The 21636-nt window shown below is 31.9% G+C and overlaps 1 protein-coding gene across 3 annotated transcripts in view; it reads right to left on the reverse strand.

Annotated features, from left to right (window-relative positions):
* Positions 1 to 6679: 6679 nt before the first annotated feature.
* Positions 6680 to 21636, reverse strand: part of LOC143251487 (hypoxia-inducible factor 1-alpha-like) — a 72069-nt gene continuing 57112 nt past the window's right edge. For all 3 annotated transcript variants that reach the window (XM_076502778.1, XM_076502779.1, XM_076502775.1), the window contains 4 exons: positions 20551 to 20681; positions 17904 to 18415; positions 15474 to 15574; positions 6680 to 11792 (listed from right to left, as the gene is read on the reverse strand). In XM_076502778.1, the coding sequence (XP_076358893.1) occupies positions 11565 to 11792; positions 15474 to 15574; positions 17904 to 18415; positions 20551 to 20681 (972 nt within the window). In that variant the 3' untranslated portion in view covers positions 6680 to 11564. The remainder of the gene's footprint in view (positions 11793 to 15473; positions 15575 to 17903; positions 18416 to 20550; positions 20682 to 21636) is intronic.

The raw sequence follows: 21636 nt of genomic DNA on the forward strand, positions 1-21636 counted from the left end.
AGGCAGGATTCCACCACGTACAAGGATATAGTGGAAAACGTGTCGAGATTTTAGGAATACGTTAAGCAGCTACTTGTATAATACAGTCAGTTACTGCTGCCACAGAGTCGTCTATTGATGGCTGACAGATGATGGCAGGATCAAGTTCTGCAAGAGCAGTGAAAGTGGACCAGTCTGCCTGATCCAGCTTCCACCGGGGCACGCGGGTAGGGTGGCATCGACCATGGCCAGTCTCTCTCAAAAGTATAGGAAAATCATCATTGCCTCGTGGATTATTGTCAACCCTCCATGAAAAACAGGAGAATAATGAAGGGGAGCAAACCGAGAGATCAATAACGGTAAAGGACTGACTAGGTGCATAAAAATAAGTGGAAGAACTAGTATTGAAAAGAGAAAGGTTGTGATCAGAGAGCATAGCTCTACAAAGCGACCCCTCCTATCAATAATAGCACTTCCCCAGAGGGGATGATGTCCATTAAAGTCCCCCAGGATTAGACAGGGAGACAGCAACTGTTCAACGAGAGCATCAAGGTATAATTGATCATATGTCTCTCCAGGTGACAGGTAGATAGAACAAACAGTGATAGTATGACCCAAGGAAAGATGGATGGCTACGGCCTTCAAGGGTATGTTGACTGACAAAGACAGGGTGGGAACATGCTAATCAACCAATAGTGCCACCCCTCCATGTACTCGTCCATCACACAGTCTGTCATTTCTGTACAGAGAAAACTGCCAAAAGATGATTGCATCGGCAGGTTTTAGAAATGTTTCTTGTAAGGAAAGACATACAGGAAGCAATTTTGATATCAACCAGATTTAAGCGTCAACCTCGACAGTGACTGAAGACGTAAACGAATGATTGTTTTGCATCTTGTGGTGGGAGAAAAAGATGTATCTGAAGAAATTTCTGTACCTGGAACCAAAGGATGTGGTTCATGGTGCTTGTTGGAATGCATGGGAGGAACAGAGATGGGTGTAGAAGTTGACTCATCAACTTTTTTAACCATAGAAGTCAAAAGGCTTTTCATTTGTTTTGAGAACGATTCTCTGGAGGCACAGAGAGATCTGTCTGCACTTTCACTGTAGTGGTGGAAGGAAGTGCAGCAGCATATGTCCGAGATGAAATGGTGGACAGCAATTTCCAAGCCTCAGGAAAACCAATGTTTTGTGTCGTTTTCAAACGCTGCACCTCTTTTTCCTTCAACCATTTAGGGCATGAACGAAAGTAAGAAGGGTGAGAACCACTGCAGTTGAAACAATGTGGGTCTGTTTCACACTCGTAGTTATCGTGGTTCTTGCCTCCACAACGAGCACATGTCAGGAAACCACGACATAACGTCTTTGAGTGGCCAAACCTCTGACATTGGAAACATCGGAGAGGGTTTGGAATGTACAGCCGTATCCTGAAATTTAGATAACCTGCCTCGATGGTGGCAGGTGCACGTGGTGATGTAAATGTCAAAACGATGATATTTGTCAGCAGTGTAATTCCATCTTTGCGAGTGGAGATGCGCCTCACTGCAGAAACTCCTTGAGTGGAGAAACCAGCGAGAATCTCTGACTCGAGTACGTTCTTTAAATCCCTCTCAACAATAACTCCTCGTAATGAATTCAAGGTAGCATGAGGAATAACCTCAATAGGTACATCCTCAATTGCCTCTGAATTCAAGAGGAGTTCGCTGTGTTGGGATGTGGATGTTTTAACCAATATGTCTCCAGGTCGAAGCTTCTTTACTGACTTTGGAGAGCCAGCAAGTCCCTCCAGTCCTTTCTGAATAAAAAAGGGGGCATTTGCCCTAAAGGTTTTTCTGAAAGAGAATGTTGGATGAGAAAATGAGGTACAACTGGTGGTATAGACGTTGAAGATTGCTGATCAGAGTCTTCAAGACGTGGTCGTTTACCTATTGTCTGTTTTTTCACTATTTTATTTAAATTTTTTGTAAGAGGATCCATAGCAAAAAAAGAAAATTTCGGTGCCCACTGATCCCACCCACCATTACAGCAACGCCAGGGTTTCATAAGCACCACCCAAACACCAGAATCAGACACAATGTCCATAACATCCGTTAAAAACTTCCAACATTGGTACTTGGTTGACTCTAGCCCAAGTGGACTATCCAACTGACCCAAGGGTGGCCACCCGTCTACAGGAATTCAAGGTCAAAGTGGTGTGTTAGGGTTGGACCCATCAACCACCAGGATCTTCTCCTCCACTTCACGGGTCGCCACGCACAGCAAACACGTGGATGTTTAGATCTCAGAGGAGGTAACCAGAAAGAACAGAACCTTCCCTGAGAAGTCCCCTAACCACGTACAGGAATTTACACCGAGGGGAAGCTCAATGGCAAAAGAGCTGACCCAGGGAACAGAATACAATACAATCAATAAGGATCTCAGTCTGGTAAAGCAACACAAGTTGTTTCCATTATATACCTATTTCACTATAGAATGAAATAAGTATTACATATAAAGACATCACAAGATAAAATCACAAAACAATAGTGGTGTACTTTATACATGGTTGGATGCAGTGACAGAAAAAAGCTTCAAAATTAATTTATCTACGTGCAACTATCACATAAAATACTAGATTGCCACCTCGATCAACTCTTTGTACAGAAATTCATGTGTGTGGTTAAATTACCACAGATAACGATAAGACTTACCACACCCTCAACTAGAACTTTAGAAAGGAAAAACAGAAACATAAATTACGCAGTACTGGAGAATGACATGTGGTATGCGTAGATCCATCTTGAGACATAAAATATTATTTAAATAATGTAAATAAAAAAGAATCCATCAAATGGATACACGTTGAGTTTCACAGAATGTCTTTAATAATTCAAAATGTATAAACCGTGAAAACATCATAAACTTTGTAAGAAATTGTAACGAATTTACTCTTATATATTTATTTTAATATCTGAATTTGTTTTAGTTTGATGCATGTGACATATTTTGTTGAATATGTATTGCGCAAGTTCCGTCTTTTCTCTAAATATGTAGAAGATTCTCGAGAGTAAGAACCAACAATATGTATTTTATGAAAACACTAGCGCATCTTCGAATAACGATGAACGTTTGAGAATCTCACCTAACTGGTATAAAAGCTAGCCGAGACATGAGACGTAGTAATTGATTATTGTTTGGCCGCTACAGTCAGTATGCCATAAATCTCGGAAGACATTAATTGTGACAAAGGCTTATTAATCGATAAACCAAGAACGTTTATAGATTTCAAACATAACAAACTTCAGTGAATTAACTTTGAACGTTAATATTTCTAGTAAGACATTAGATATTGTCGTCGTGAAAAATTGACGTTTGAACAATAGAGCAAGGTAGCATTCTCGTCAAGTGATATGTATCGATGTGTCAGCATCAAATTAACTTGATCTTTGCGCACCTGGATTGTCAATGAAAGATCCAGTTTCAGACCGGACAGAAGACTAAAATATTGTTTGCGAGTTCATAAAATTTTTTGAATATAAATAATTATTCGTAATAACCGTTAGTAGAAATTGTATTACGGTTTGTATATTAATATATATGCATTGAGAAAGAAAATTTTGGGTATCAACCTTGTTAGCAAATATAATAAATTTAATATATATTGACATTCAATTAACTTCTAAATTAAAATTTCCAGCTATTTGAAATCGTAATACTTGATATACATCACATAATAAATCGGAGTCTCGTCCAAAACAAATTACAATATATCACAAAATACAAATAGAAGCATCACAATAGACAAATAACCAACCATATCAAAACCAACAAATTGGAAGTTATTACTGCAGCCAGCGATTATAAAGAACATCACATCTGTGATTGCAAAAATAAATCTAAGGTTTCATAAGAAAGATACAAATTTCTCTGTTTTATTTACAAAAGTTTTCCCTGATTTAAGAAATTCAGCTCGATTTTTTAGTGTTGAATTACCACACAGCTACGACAAGTTTTTTGTTTTTAAGTCCTGACAACTTGTATGAGGACACTACCTTACTTCATTGCCATGGAAACAAATTGATGTTAAGGGATACCTTCAATAACTTGCTGAACAAAGTATCCTTATGCTCAGCTGTTGTCATACTGAGGTGTTTTACTGCACATTTAAAGCTTAGAATTCCACCTGCTAGATGGCTCAGTTTTTATATTAGACCGAATCAATGCTTGTTTTGAATTTCGCGCAAACCTACACAAGGGTTATCTGCGCTAGCTGTACATAATTTAGCAGTGTAAGACTAGAGGGAAGGCAGCTAGTTATCACCACCCACCGCCAACTCTTGGACTACTATTTTACTAAAGAATAGTGGGATTGACCGTCATATTATAGCAACCCCACGGCTGAAAGGGCGAGCATGTTTGGTGCGACAGGGATTCGAACCTGCAATCCTCAAATTACAAGTCAATTGCCTTAACCACCTGGCCCGCCCAAATAAGTGAAATAACACTGCAATTGGCTTTTCAGTTACAAATTTGACCAAGCTCTAAGTAATTTACGGCAGTGGTTACCGACCACCAGTCCCTCGATCGGTGTTGGTTCCCAAAACGGTTAAAAAAGAAAAAGAAAAAAAGAGCTGCCTACGTGCATTGTTTAAAAGTGTAATTTCAAAACTTAATACTGTATAAAATGTTCCCTAGAATTCTAGGATAGGAACTAGCTGGTTCTCAGTTAGAAGACCGCTTTATATCGTTCACTGAATTAAGTACATGTTCTTGAAATCCAAAAATTCCATGCAAACATTTGATAAACCTTAAGGAATTTATTTAAATTTTTCTTTGCCGAATTCTTTAACCGTTTAAAGTTTATTTTATGTAAACTCCATGTTCTATTTACATATATTTACTTTGCGTGTGTTATGAAAAGTAAAATTCGTAACTATTAAATACGCGATAAACTACAAGCTAAAATTAAATACATAATTTCCTGCCCCTTTAAAATTGAACGTTTTCAGTTATCTTTATAGTGTTTACAATAATTGTTTTTCAATGTCATCTTAAAACTGTAAAAACAATTAAAAATTGTGTTATGCTCCTTGTATACAGAATTACAAAAGGACTTTTGTATTATGTAACCCCTACAAACCTTATAAAAATTACAAAGAATCCTTGTATTATGTACTCTTTTGAGATAATATATGAAATTACAATAAATTATTGTACTCCATCTCAAACGTGTAGGAAAACATAACATAGGTACACATTTTCTCCTATTGCCTATATACGTAAGAAATTTTCACGGTTTCCCATGGCCACTTATGAAAGTACAACAATTCCGTGTGGCTACATCTATAATAAACTAAAGACTCAACATATGCGTCTTCTATATACGAGAGATAATAAATCACTTCTTTAAACAGTTCTGATCTCAATCCATAGTAAATTATTACTTTTAACACACATAAAAACTTAATCACATTCCAATAGTACATGACTGAATGAAAGAAAGAAAAACAAAAAGACATGAAGTGGGAATTTAAACAAGTTGATTTCCTTTGGTCATTAATTAGTGAAGCTTCACTCATAAAGACAAAAATTTAAGAGTTAACCGATATGGGAAGGAGGTGTGTGTTCGTTGTGTTCTGACTACAATGCAAGACTGAAATACTTTTTTTGGCTAAATATTTATTTGATACTAAAATATACTGAGGCTACAATAATACAACTCACTAGCTAACAGACAAGGTTAGCATAAGGACAATAACCACACACGTAGCTGTAGTTAGCTTAAAATGAATGCTGAGCACTTATAACATGGTTCAAATCTAAATATACAACAGAGGTTTTACAAAGACTAATTGAAACAAAGATAAAAGAACTGATAAAGCCACAGGAGTTTATTTATTGGTCACTAATCCTCTTTCAACAGGAGCTGATTACTAGAAGTTTTGTAACATTCAGTCTGTACAGATCATACTTAACGCTAACAACCATCCATCTGTGATCGTTTCTTTCCCGGTTTGGCAAGTGTTAATTTGTACAGGTATTGAAACATTCAGTCTGTGTAAAATCTGCTCAATGCTAACAATTGTTTGTTTCCAAGTATAAACAAAGCTAACTGATAAATCAAAAATTAAAGTCAGTGAAGCTGACAAAAAGCAAGAACAACCGGTCAATGCTACAGAATTTCAAATATTCAGTTGTCACAACAACAACAACAACTTTATAAACAAACCAATTCCTTAGTTATATATTTTTTCTACTAACATTAACTTTTCTTAAGCTGTAAAATTATTAACAAAACACATTAGCTTTATTTGGATATTTATATATATGTGTATATATATCTATGTATATATTATAAAAATTAATATATTTTTAAGAATAAAATGAGCAAACAAGAGTTGCTAGTCTAAACATACATAAAATATGTGGCAGATTTTTAAACAAATGTTTTGAAAGTAATAAAAAGAAAATGGTAAACTATTTTCCCTATAAAACAATTATCCCACCCACTGTAAATTCTTGTGTTTTTTAAAGGTAAAATGAATTGCAAAAAAAACCAACAATCTTTAGACAATTACTAAATCTGTTAAATCATTTATAATTGTTTTTCACAGTAACAATTAGGGTGTATTTAGTACTGCCCCAAAAATGTAAATAAAACATTTTTTTTGTTACACAACAAGACATAACTTATTGGTGTATTACTTGTACAAAGTAGATATTTGTACTACTGGTACTACCAATTTTTAATGCCATTATACTGTTATGGTTGTACAAATTCTAATCTTCCAGTAAAGATGTTATACACATCTAAGTACTGTCCCATAAATAATCTTCTCACAACAGATTACTCTAACAACATACTGTGCATAACCAGCACAATTCTACTTATAAAATTTCTCTAAATAAATATCTTATACACATCAAATATTCTCTATGCTACAACTGTTTTGCATGAAACTTTGCTTACACTCTATATTAGTACTGTAACTAAACATGCTAAACACTTAGTGTTAAACCTTAGTGTGTAATTTCCACAAAAAAAAAAAGGAAGAAAAAAATACTTGCATGAACTTTGTGATCTCCCTATATAATTTATCAATGTTTCTTTTGATAGCTTTTTTAATTAAAAGTTTATATTTACCATATCTGATTGTGGATGTCTACAAAACTCTTCCTAGAGATGCAACTTCACTAGAAATGTGTTTCATCTTCAATGACAAAGGGATGTCACAAACACTTCTTTACTTAAATAGACAATGAACTAACATATTTTAACTTGCTTAAAATCTTGCAGTTTCATGTCTATCATCAGTAGATTTTCAGTTAAAGAATTTTATTTTCTGATTCATAATTATTACCTAATTGTTTTCACTATCACTGAACAAAGCATACAAAAACATTCTCTCTCTCTCTAGAACACTAGCCATAAATAATATACAAATAGTTTGCCTTCCTTGACAAATATATTTTAGGACTTATGTACCTGAATATTATGCTACTTTACAATGAACCCTGCTTTCACTAAAGTGCTTTTAGTTCACAAACTGCACTTCAAAATAGACCATGAAAACTGCTTCAAAAATTAAAATATATTATAATTCTTTTCTAGCACTGGATACATAGTGCCCCCAAGATATCACCCAACATATCCAGGGCTTTAACAATTCTCTGTCCTTAAAACAATTTGTTTTTCTTATTGTTACAGATGCAAGTTGCATGCCTAACAATTACTGAAGTTTTATTCTTATAAAGATTCCTTAGTATCAGTCGTAAACAACAGTATATGAACTACCACATACTTAAATCAGTGAAATGGATAACTTTCACAAAATTTGTTAACGAAAACCAAAAGTACACAAACAATAGTACCACTTGAAAATAACTTTTGTCATGCTTTGCATCTGGACTACCAAGTATTTATAACAAGTAAAGGTCATTTGCGAGTTGTTTTTGGTATCACTCAAAACACCATTCAAGAAGGTTGGTATGATGAATTTGAATAAAATCATGGTAACAAAACACAATAGAATTACATCATTAATATCGTTGTACCAAGTAGTAAGAGAAATAAGGGAAAGAAAATGTTATTCAAAAATTCCTTGAGATAAAAACTGGCAGTGCACAATATGAAGCATCTATACATGAACCACATGTTCAAGTTCATATGTCTAATATATATTTGAACCTGCAATTGAAGAGTAGAGAAAAAAACAACTGCAAACAGTGCTCCAAATAAATCCCTATAAAAAGCTCACTTGGCTAGAATGGAATGAAGAACATACATTGATGGGGTAAAACATTTTGTTATCAGTTTCCAAACACTGCACAACAAAATAGAACAGTTTGTCATTTGATCACTGTAGAAATGTTTAACCTATTTAGTGGCACAGTTAGTACTTACTACATGTGTGATGGCAGTAAGAATAACAAATGTAAAACAGTAGAAGAGGTAAGTATCAACATTCAGTATATGCATGATGGCAAACCTGCAACAAAATTTGTAGATTTAGTGAATGTGAAGTGTATATACAAAGTACATGCATGAAGTTATTATTAAGGCTTAAAAGATGCAAGTCAGTTCTTGTAAGTTAATGTTTGAATATAAGTATTTCAAATTCTGTAACCAAATAGCTAACATTAAGCTGTACTGAAAAATGTACTAAGGAGCATCGAATAAACATGAAAAAGTAAGAAAAAACAAAGGGCTACTTAAATTAACTCTGCTTTGTTAATTAATTAGTCGTACTATATATGTAAATGGCTTGATTGAGTTCAGAAAATGTTTTAGTAAGAGGAGCAAACAATGTTTCAACCTTCTTTGGTCATTGCTCCTCAACGCAAGACATTTTCTCAACCCAAACAAGCCGTTTTTACATATATATTTTTCTCTACAAGTGGGTTTTCTCAACATCACTGATCACAAATTAATCATACTAATATGTGGTTAGTTGTATTGTAAAATGTTTAAGATTCACAAAACAAACAAACCACTATAAGAGTTCAATAGTTTGAAGACATTTATGTATGCTTTTAAAACAATTGGAATAGATAAACTTTTACAACTAACCTGTCATTTTAACTAAATTTTTAAGTGCAACTGAAAAAAAATAAACTTGCTCAAAAGAAGTGAAATATAGGTTCTCATTCAAAATGAAGCCAGAAGTATTACTTTTGAAATGTTTACAGTATAAAACTAATTGATCAGAACCAAACAAGAAATATTACTTTAACTGTAAACAAGACAAACAGTACATAACTATTTGTTCAAACCAAGCCAGGAATATCAGAGTCAAATCACTTAACAAAATATAATCTACTGTTAACTCAGTTGTGCTGGTTATGTCTTCAAGCATTTCTCTAGGTGCGTAAATGCAACCCACAATGTTGAATTCCAGCCACATACATCAGTAGAGCAATAATGGTTGCTGGAACTGGAAAAGTACAATTTTTTGTCAGGCACTTAAAATTGTGTGCTGCATGTCTGACAGGCATACAAGGTTTTATTATTATTTTTTTTACTTCTGCAATTTACAGAAGAATATGCTTATAAACTGGTTTTCTCTTACAAGAATATCCTTCAATCAGTAATGAAAATAACATATAAACTTTATATACTCAATAACAAACACCCAGATTATAATCAGCTCACTACTGATTTATATTACTTATCTCACAGACATAAGTAAGTCTTGACAACCGAACTGCTACAATTTACAGAATAATGTACAAACTAAGCTAAGCTGAAATAAAGGATTTTCCATTAGAAAAAAAAAATTAAACAATTTGAGATCAAGATTAATCAAGAGTGCTCAAAAGAAAACTAAGCAACAAAGGTTTGCTGTGTATTTTACTAACACAAACCAGAATAAAAACTAAAATATTGTATTTGCATAAGTCACAATAAATGTGAGGACTTATTTTTGAAACGTTTAAGTTGAGACCTTTACAGTTTAATCAACTTATGAACGTTGCTTGCAGCACAAAATACGCACAATGTGACAAACAATAAATTGATATAAGTAGTACCAGAAGACCATATGATGTTACCTTGAACCACTGTTTGTATATCATAAAATTATAATATTATCAAGTTATTTCCAAAATAAAACTTATGAAAAAAACAATATCGCATTTGTTTCCACAGCTTAGTACATTATGCACTAACCTCCTATATTCCAGGAAAAAGTATATTAAAAATATAGGACAAGTTAACATAAACAACTTTTTTTTTAATTATTTGAAAAATTTAAGCTGGAAACAGAAGAATGTATATGTATAACACTGTTTAAAGCAAGTTACGTAAGTATAAATTCAGGGGGAAAGGAACATGCAACACATCCTTATTCCAGGATCCAAAATGGTTCCATTGAAAAATAGAAAGTAAACTAAATAAATAACATTATAATTACCATTAAATATATGCATTCAATAAGCAGAACAGTTTGTACATTCATAATATCCATGAATCTTAAAGCTACTAATTATGACACCAGGCCCATCATTTCAAGTCACAAACTTAAGAGGATGCAATATTTTTAAAAATTTCTGAAGAGTTCAATGTATTTCAAAAGACATATCTTATATTCTTTTATCAAGACCATGTTATTAAAAAAAGGCAAACTTCCAATTCATAATAACAAAGTGTGCTTGGTAAGTGAAAGTTTTATACAGTACATTATCCTTACATTTCTGTAGCATCTTATAGCACTTAAGTCCTTTTATAAAAACATAATTTGAAGACCACTCATTAATTTTGACCACTGTAAACATTAGTTAAGACACATTTTAAGATTTAGAATACATCTTAAAATGCTTTTCTAATTGGAACTTCTTCATGAAATAAAGTTAATTTTTGTTAAACCTATTCTATAAATCATGATATAATGATCATAAAATGCTTATTTGATCATACTTTTGACATTTTATCTGTCCGATTGGTCCCCAATCAAATTTTTTTTTTTATACAAACAGCTTTAAACTTGTTTAAGGAGACTTTCTTTTTAAAAACATTTATATATTAATTTATTCACTGCAAACTAGTAAGAAAGATGTTTCTCAAAATAACTTTCAATGATAAATAGTATCTAAAAAGACAGCAAGTTTCCTTAACTACTATCCAAGAGTTTCCAATTTCGATGGTAGTAAAGAACAGTACATTGATTTAAAAAAATATGTTGGCATGCATGCAAGTCCACAGTATTTGGACACAACTTGTGGTTTGAAGTGAGTATTCTTATATATGTAACATATGTAACAATTTCTTGTTAAATAAATTTTGTCACTTCATTCTCAATAAAAACAGTAGGGATTTTTTTTTTTGGCAACCTTAAATTTTTAAAAATAATGGATTCCATAAGTGTCTACATAACTTATTAACATGAAACCATTCTAAAATTTTAATTTTATATTAAGTGATGAAGAAAGCAACATCAGAAGCCATTTTGAGAATATATTATTCATCAATTCTCAATATTATCACAACAATTTAGCAGCACACAATAACAAAGTCTAATATTTGGAAAGCAAATACTACAAGATGAACACAGTAGTTTAACAACACAATTCTATGAGAAGTGTTTTCTGTTTCCAGCATTGACACAGTGCTATACAAGAGAAGACACATCTCTCACTGTCTGGTCCAGGGCATGCAGCAAGTCCTCTCCTTGAAGAAGATGATTTGAATGAATAGGTGCATTAACTTCTGCATCATGCTGTGTAATATCAGCTAAGGATGGAATAGCTGAACCTTCTGGATCAAGAAGTGCTGACAGATTCACAGATTTTAGCATCTGGTCTTCAAACCTTGATGCCAGAGGAGACTGTGGGCAAGACTGTTGAACAAATATACAAAATTTTAATACTTAAATAAACCTACATTTTTAAACACTACTGTTTCCTCTAACCTACAAAATTGGTTACTTTTCTGAACATTAAAGTTACATCCAAAATTTCATTAACCAAATGTGTACTAACCTTCATACTGGAGAAATAATGTTGACTATACTACACGTATATACAGAAAATTCAGTGAAACATAAAAGTTGAATGTACACAAAAAAATCAGATGTGTTAGAAGAACATGATTGTGAACTGATTATGACAGCCATACTCGGACTCTGACACACTGGAGTGCAAGATGATGTTCACGTGAAGAGTAAAAATACTTTTGTTAAGCATAAAGTTTGAAAATTACATTTATCTAACTTGAAGAACCTCCAAGATACAAATGTACAGGTTTTGCAGCATTCACATGTTGTTTGAGGTATTTATTCTCCTATTTCACAAACTACTACTAAATTCACAATGTTGAGTTAAATGATTGGTTTGTTTTGATTTTCACACAAAGCTACACAAGGGCTCTATGCACTATCTACCTTTGCAATGGACATAGCAAATGTAGTGTTTGACTTTTCTTTTTTTTGCTTTCACTTATGGATTATAGGTAAAAAACATCTAGTGATCAATGAAAGGTTACTAAATGGTTCTGACAGTGTAACTTGAGTAATATTAAACAAAATGAGTTAAATAAATAAGAAAGAAGTGTTATAATTTATCAGTTGCTAGACAACAATTAATATCCTCATCCAGTTTACTACTAGAAGTTTGCTGATAATGAGAGTAGTGATTTGAATTACCATTGAAGTTAGGGTTGTTGGTTTGCAAATACACAGCAGTGTTGGAAACAGTATCTTTGCATTAAGTTTGTTTGGTTGTTTCGAATTTCATGCAAAGCTACATGAGGACTATCTGTGCTAGCTGTCTCTTATTCTGCAGTGTAAGACTAGAGGGAAGGCAGCTAGTCATCACCTCCCACCAACAACACTTGGGCTATTCTTTTACCAATGAATAATGGGGATTGACCACCATATTATAACGCCTCCACGGCTGAAAGGGCAAGCATGTTTGGTGTGATGGGGATTCAAACCAGCAACCCTTCAATTACAAGTTGAGTGCCTTAACCACCTGGCCATGATGGGACAGGGTTAAATGAACAGGTGATAACTCTGACATCAAATATCTAATACTACACTGAATGACCCTCTAGGAGGTCATAACGTGCATTTTGATCCACACCAATGAACATAAGGTTAAACAACTTTATTAGCATTAGTGTGATGGTTATAGTTAAATTTTTTATTCAAGTTTTAATTTATCAATTGTCAAAGAATATTTAATTTCTCACTCTTCATTTCTCATTATGTGACATGTCCATATTTCAAATTCTCCAATTGTAGTTTGAACAAATTCAATATTACAGTACCTACACTGTCTGAAATATTCTAGAGAGAATCTACAAATAATTCCAAGATTTAACATGCTAACTTAACCCTATAGTGAGAAATGGTTTCTTGACCAAGAAGCACTGCCCATCTATACTTGACTTTTTAAAGCAGCTTTCAAAGAGAGGGAGAGAGAGAGAGAGAGAGAAAAATAAAAAAGGCTCAGGTAACTATGAGAGCACAAGTCTAAAGCTGCATATGCATACATCCAAGTGTATAGATATATGGTGATGTGATGTGTATCAGCCAGGCAGTAGAACAATAAAAGTACAATAAATATATGATCAAATGTATAAAGCTGAAATTGTGATGCAAGAAAACTCAAGACACAATAACAAATAATTCATTCATAGAGGTAAAAATTGTTGTTCATTTTAATTCACAATTTTCATATTACTGTCATTGGTGATTTAGCTACAGTCAGTGTTAGTATACAGAAAAAAAATTACTCCAAAAAACAACAAAATACTTTTAATATTCATATAAGAGGTTCTAGAGGTTAAGCAAATGAAATATAAAAACTGTTAGATGAAAAAAAAAAACCCTTCTATTCTTAGTATTAAAATCACTTTGCATTGAGACTAACTCAGTAAATGCTTCAGAAATTCAAACACATTTAATATGCATACTTCATAAAATATAAATTTCTTGTGCTTACAACAGACATTATGTTTATTAAAAATATGTCAACTTAACAAATTTAGAGTTCTAGTATGCAAATGATCACAATATTCAGGCTCACGTAAGATGAGACTCATGCTTGGAGATCAAATAATGACAAAAATATATTAATTACTGTTAAGCATTAATTGCATAATTCAATGAAAATATTCATCTTATGATTTACTGGAAAGCAATGAATCAACTAACATGTTAATGGCTGCATCATGTCTTAAATAAATAGCAATACACACAAACATAAAGTAATATAAGTATGAAACTATTTTTGTTACTGCTCTGTTTGCCTAATACACTGAGTATAACCTGTTTTTCTTTATTCAGCATTTTATGTTTAATTTCTCATGCTGTTTAGTTTCCAGATGAGAAAGTATTTGTGTAGAAAGTAAGACTTCATATAATTTAAATACATTACAGAAAATACTACTAAACTCAATATAATTATATAAAACATTCAAAGATACCTGTACTTTTCAGATTGCCTACAAAGTTACTTAGAATGAGTTGATTAAAATTTTATCTTTCAACAATGTGAGCACATTAAACATGTATGAATTCCAATAGTTCCAGTCATTTACAATATTCTATGGAGTCAGCTTTTTCATTTAACTGTAAAATGACTTCCTTTTTATCAAATAAAAAGAAAATAATGAAGTTTTGCAAGCACTCTTATAAGCTAATGCTTTCATTTATGAATCCTTTCATGTATTTTGTAATTCCATATTATTGAAGTATTATATCTACTCCCATTTGAAAAGTTAGAGGCTATAGTCATTTGTTTGTATGTATATTTGTGACTATCAGAAACAAAGAAACTTGTATAATTGTTAAAGCACTTAGCAAAATAAGCCATGATAAAATAAACTTTTTCTGAGTGTTCTGTATAAAAATGGAATTATTCCTCATTTGTTTGTTTTTTTTAAATTAAACTTTGAAAGAAAATCTAAAACTCAAAATTTAATCAAAATTCATGGTGTAATACTCAACCAATCTTTGAACAAATACTAAAAATTAAACTGCATCTCAAAACCTGAAATGGATATGAAATTATCAGCTTGAAGAGCACTTTACTTGCACAAAGGTTCAATGACCAAGTCCAGAACTTAGGTTAACTACTAACCACAGGGAAAGCAGTCAATATAAAGAACCTACCAGCTGTCTGCATGAAATATTACCACTGACTGTCAATTTCATAACATATACGCAGATAAAAAGTGTGTTTGGTTGCATCACATTTTGAAATTTGCTACTAATAATCAAGCCATGCTGACCTCAATTAAAGTGTGATTTTTATTTTTGTACTGTGCAGTACATACTAATAAAGTTCAGCAACTAATCTATAAGCATAGTTTGTTCAAAAGCTAATTGAAAAATATGAACTGCCATGATTAGGCTTTTAGTTTGTTTTTCTTAAATCAAATTTAACTAAATTTCATGAATAAAAAAAATTGAAAAAGTTGTTTGAAATAGTAAAATGAGCTCTTCACAGTACCCATTATTTCTGAGGTAGAAGAGTAGAATTTTTCAAATGAACAAGTTCCCACAAACACTTACCTTAGTGTCCATTTTGGTATTACAGGTAATGTATCCATAACTGACATCTTCTCCATTAATCAACAAGTTTAGAAGCACACTAGCATTTGTACAAGTTTCATCTAAAAATAACATGAGAAAAAAAACTAAGATCTGATGCACAAATAATACTGATAAATGAACTTAAACCAATTATACTGTATCACACAAATACATGGAGAATCTAACAAGTCATACAAAAGAAGGCAAACAGTTATAATAAAATGACATTAATACTCACAAGGATAATAAATCACAACACCCTGCTTCAATTTTTAAGCAACAAAAAAGTAACAAAAGTAAATTAATGTTATGAATTAAAATATCAAATTATCTAGGAATAATGGTCCAAAACTCATTTAGCTGTATGCATCTTGATTGGTTGATTTTAAGTTTAAAGTTAAATTTTTACATTTTAAAATATTATACAAATTCGTCAACATCTGATGGTGCATTAAATAACAGATAACAAAAACTTTTACCTTAAAACATATTTTTTGTAGATAAACAAAACTTGACCTCACCATAGTGAACTTGTTGTAACTAAATGAAAATCAACTACCTCATGTTTATTATAGTTATGTTAATTAAATGAAACCTAACAATCTCAGTTTCACAAATTTGAGGCAGCTAAATGAAAATCAACAGTATTGTAAAGTAGTTGTAGTGTCTGGATAAAACTTTACCTCAGTGTAATAAACGTGTAGTAGCTAAATGTAAATCAACAACCTCATGTTATAGCAGCTAAATGAAATTTGATAATAAATGTAACAGTTTTCATAAGTGTATGAAAATCAACAGTCTGAAGTCAAACATTACTGTGGTATCTAAATTTAAAGCTGAAAACCTCTCCACTATTTTGCCAGTTGCACATACCTTGGAGAAAGATGAATATTTATTCTTTAACACTTTTGACCTTTTCATGACATGCTTGGTATAAAATACAAGTTCATATACACATTTACAAGCATTAAGCATTCATAGTATAATTTTTAATGCTGTAAGTGTATTTTCAAAAAATTTGGTATTCCTTCAGTAACAATTAAGCCTTTTGTACACAAAGAATTTTCACTAAAGGTTTGCTTGTGAAAAAGTGTTTCATTACTACTCCAAAAGTGAAGTGATTTTCAAGTTAATTAAATCTCTTCATCCAAATATTCTTATATATTATTTGTGTAATCTCTAACATCTCCTAAATACATTTGAAATGTTGTTTTCAGTAAAATTTTATATATTTTTTACACTAACAATAGGGAGTCTATCAGTTTGACTGCTGTAGTAACCTCCATAAAAATTGGGAGATAAATATAAATGTTTTTCACATTCTAGAATGACTACAATTTATAATATGAAACCACAAATTTTAGTTTAAATGTCGTAACATTATACATTAATATATATTTATTACTTTTATTGTATGGACCTTTCAGTTGTACCTGGCTAACATTACAGAAGTTACAATGATACTGTGCAACTGCACTCCTGTTACTATATCTAATAATAAGTGACCAATATTGGCTGTGTTTTAATGGACTACTATTTAATAAAATAGTGACATTGCAATTATTAAACATTACATATGTAAATAGATTAATACTATTCTGAAACTTTTTTTTTTTTATAATATAGAGCACTAAATAAAGAAGTAAAGCAAACAATTATTTCTTGTTGTTATGACCTTTACACTTGATTGCTGCTTCTTTTAACTTGCTAAGCCTCAAGAAATTTTGCACATGGAGGACATGAAACAAAATAATTTGTTTGTACATTTCATACAATTGAATAATGTATAACACTAAAATTTGAATTATAATATGAAGTTTCATACCCAAGTTATTTACATAAATTCATAAAATAGAAGTTTAATAAATTTTTGAATGCAAGCCTATGACCCATGACTTGTAGATACAAGGTTAATCTCTATCAAAGTTGAATGTTTCTTTCATATTATTTAGCTTTACTGTTATTAGATATTGCTCTTAGTGTGTTCCTTCATATCAAAAACATTTCTAGGTACTACGAAGAAATGTGAAGTTTATTACCATCTATTATTATAATACTCATAAACTAAATGTAGAATAAAAAGATTACTTAATACACTAAATGTTAAGAATGATAAAAATATGCAAACCATAATGTTTGGTTTTCGAAACATTAGTTTTTTTAAATATATTTTCAAATTTTTCTTTTCAAGATTTTACTTTTGGGATGCATGTCCACTGGACTCATTCAGTAACCTAATAGTTAAAGTGGATAATAGTATGAATTTAATTCCAGGAATGATACAGTTTAAAGAAAGGATACTAAACAATAACACATTATCTAAACAAAAAACTTAAAGTTTAAGAACAACTGACTGAACAATATAATTTGCACAAATCCTTAGAATTCTTAGGAAATAAATAAACTTACTTGTTAACTGTCCACTTTCAAACTTCATTCTTTTGGGACTATTCAAGGGTGCTTGAAAGGTAGTACTAGTTCTCTTAAAAGGCATATCCTTTAGGGCACTGATAAAATGTGCAGTTTCTGCTGTGTTAGAAAATTCATCAACTGATGTTACACAAACTTTGGGTAAAATAATGTGTTTCTCATAATCTCCACTAACAGGAGTTAACACTTCCTGGGATACAGGTAACTTCTCTGTAAGAACTATTTTTCCATTATTAGTCACATTTTTGTAAACAGCTCTACTAAATCCTCCCCCATGATCAATGGCAGATGAAGACAAGCTTCGACTACTAATGGCTCGCAAGTTCTTGCATCTTTTATCCATGAGTAAAACTGACCTGTCCTCACGGCTGCGAATGCCTTTTCCATAGCTGCTGATGTGTGAATTGGGAGACAAAGAAGTTGTGCTGGCAGCTGGAGAGACCCTTGGAGATGTGAGGGCATCTTCCAAGTCAAATATAGGCCTACAAGGGCTGAAATAAAACAAATATAACTCAACACACATTCATAAATAAATGCCAAAACTATATCTTTTGGTTAAAACTGTTTTTCATTTTGTTTATTTGTCTGAAAAACACTAACATAAACTGCTTCTTTCCAACAGTAAGATTAGTTCTTTAATTTGTTGATTTTGATGGGTAGCTTTTAATTTATTAATGGACTGAACATTTAACTTTCTTGTAATATTTTGAATAATAAATCATATCTGACAGGCCCTTACAACTGATTTCGTCATCTATTAAAAACTTGTTGTTGTTTCAAAGGTTGTACACCTCTTAAAGGATGAACCAGTTTTGTTTTTTAAATCATCATTAAAATATTGTGGTGTACCCTGCATCAATAACCTTAAAACAGTAAGTTATAAAGAGCTCTGGCATTATATAAGATTCAACTCTCTTCTCTTCACAGACAGATCATTCTCCTTTCTTTGTATTTGTTTCAGCATCTGTCAAGTGTATTTATAAATTGTACACGAGGACCAGATTAACCTGCACTTATCAGGCCCCTATCAGGGCAATGTCCATACACAATGTACACATACACTTGGTGCAAATAAGTCATTTCTCTTTATATCTCCATAACTATTTGCACTTTGATTAGATAGGTATCAACTATAAAACATTCACATAAAACTCTTTCAATGTTTAGCAGTTAACCCCTAAACTAATGTGAGTCTAGTTTATAGGTGGCCTTTTTCTTTCACAGACAGGTCAAAGTGCATATTATGACTTTAGTTACAGTACTATGCAAAAGTGTTAAAAAGAATATTATGTTATTCTTTCCATTTTATGGAATTAATTCTTCAATGTCATTATAGAATGTAAATTGCAACATAAAAGAAATGCTTTAATGATCCCTGTTGACAATTGAATAAGCCAGGGTAAGAATACTTATTCTTCACAATTCACATATACTTATATCAAGGGCATATCATGAGGGTTTTGACTGGATGAATTTAGTGATAAAATTTAGGATCTGAAATAATTATCATGGTACATTAGCTAATGTAGTATCTCAACTATACAGAAAAATGTTAAAAAAGAGTCAGTATATGGTACTGGTATAGGCTAGAAGTAATCAGTTTAACAACACTTCACAAAATAACCTTGATAAAAACAGTGTTTAACACTATATTTTAAGTTTGGTATGCATGCCACACCCCCAAAAACAACAATGTAGAATTGGAAACAGAGCCAGGTTTACATAAAAGCTTTATGTGATGTTGGTTGGACTTTGAATGAAATTGCTGCAGACTTTGAAATGCTCTCCAAACATTGTCAGGTACACCATAAATTGTGAGACTGAGACAGATATATTTAAAAACAGAAAAGGGAAAGGCAGAATGCCTAAACTCAATGATACTGATGTTAAGTGTCTTCATTTACACAGCCTATGAGACAGAAGTAAGACTGCCAATGATCTCAATCATGAGGTAAGTAACAATGTACCAAATGACAGAAAAGTGTTCCAGATCCACAATATCAAGACTTACTGAGAATGGAATTGGTCGTGTAGCAGTTTAAAACATTTACTTTAATCTAACTATTGTCAAGACTGAAATTGGCTAAAAAAGTACAGAAAACATACTGCCAATGAATGGAAAAGGGTGTTATGGATGGATGAGTTCAAATTTGAAATATCTGGTTCAAAGTGTGGGTTGTACACCTGGTGAAACTTAATTCAATGTATAGTACTTACCATAAGACAAGGTGGAGATAGTTTGGAGAGTTTTTCTGCCAAAGAAACAAGATATACTTGCAAAATAAATGAAATAATGGACCAGCAAAAGTACCATCAGAAACTGATCAATCATGGTATACCCAGTGGTTTGCATATTATTGGTAAAAGGATCCTAGTAATAAGAAGATAATGACTCCAAATGCTCATCCAACTTGTGCAGAAATCACTTAGCTGAGAATAAAGATGCAGGTGTCAAATATGATGTAAAAAACAACAAAACAGTGAAGATCTAGGTAAATACTATATTTGTTTATCGTGTCTTCATTTATTGTTGTAAAAGTAACTAAAATGTAAAAATTAGAAGCTTATTAGGTTAGTTGTACTCAAATATTAGATTTTCATATTAAAACAGTGAAACTACTAATACCTATGGCTCAAAGATCTCCTTCGAGGATATCCTTGTGGTCCACACATCTTGTTCTCGGGAAGATTCAGAAGCAGGCAGTCATCTGTAGTGGTCATGGGGATGTAAGGTGCTCTTTCAATTAACTCTTCATCCTATATATATTAAAAAAAACACACAAAAGAGTACCACTTATAATAAATTTCCATATAAATTTGAATTTCATGATGAAATTGTTTTGGAATACAAGTTTTATCAATTCTTTACAAAAGTTATCTACTTTATTTTTTAAAGGTTTTTATATTTTCTTGTACTTGAACATTTAAATACAAATTGGCTCAAAAGTCAATGCTCACAACACATTTATTCTAAACCGTTAAGACTATGTTTTAAATTTTTTTTCACTTTTCCTCAGAAACTTGACAAATTGATACCTCATTCAACTTTTTTTTTTACTGTAAAAGAGCCAAAAAACCAAAAACATTTGCATACTATTGTTTACTTAAATCTATAAATTTGATTACCCTACTTGTCAGATACATAAGTAAAGTTGAAAATATTGGGATTATCTTAAAACATTTTGGAAGATTATCAAATAAATAACAATGGTTTATGTAAAAGACAGTATTAACTTAAGTAGGCTCAGCAAAATTATTTTTGAGAGGACTATAATGTTTAGGGTGTTAACACGTGTTTACTAGTGGGTCTGATCAGATAGTCTTCAAACAACTTTTAAAACCTTGTAAATTTCAGGCATCAGAAAAACTAAACTGAAAAAAAAACTTTCACCAAGTAATATGAAAAACAAACAGAAATGCTCATATAACCTATTATTCAAATATAAATAATGTGTCAATTGAAGGACATAATGAATACCAAACTTCTTTTCAACACTACAAGAGGTTTAGTTTTACTTTGTGGTTTGCTCATGACTCGGGTTTTAATGCATATAGAAGACCCTCAAATTCTTATAACTCAATACTGAGATGAATCAGTACAAGTTTGTTTTTTAAAACGTTGAGGAAAAGAGCTGTGCAACTTTGCATTATCAACATCAGATAGATAAAAGTCTCTCAAAAAAACTTTAGTACATATTTTATCTAACACCAA

This window comes from Tachypleus tridentatus, chromosome 1 (assembly GCF_004210375.1).
Source record: "Tachypleus tridentatus isolate NWPU-2018 chromosome 1, ASM421037v1, whole genome shotgun sequence".
Taxonomy (NCBI): domain Eukaryota; kingdom Metazoa; phylum Arthropoda; class Merostomata; order Xiphosura; family Limulidae; genus Tachypleus; species Tachypleus tridentatus.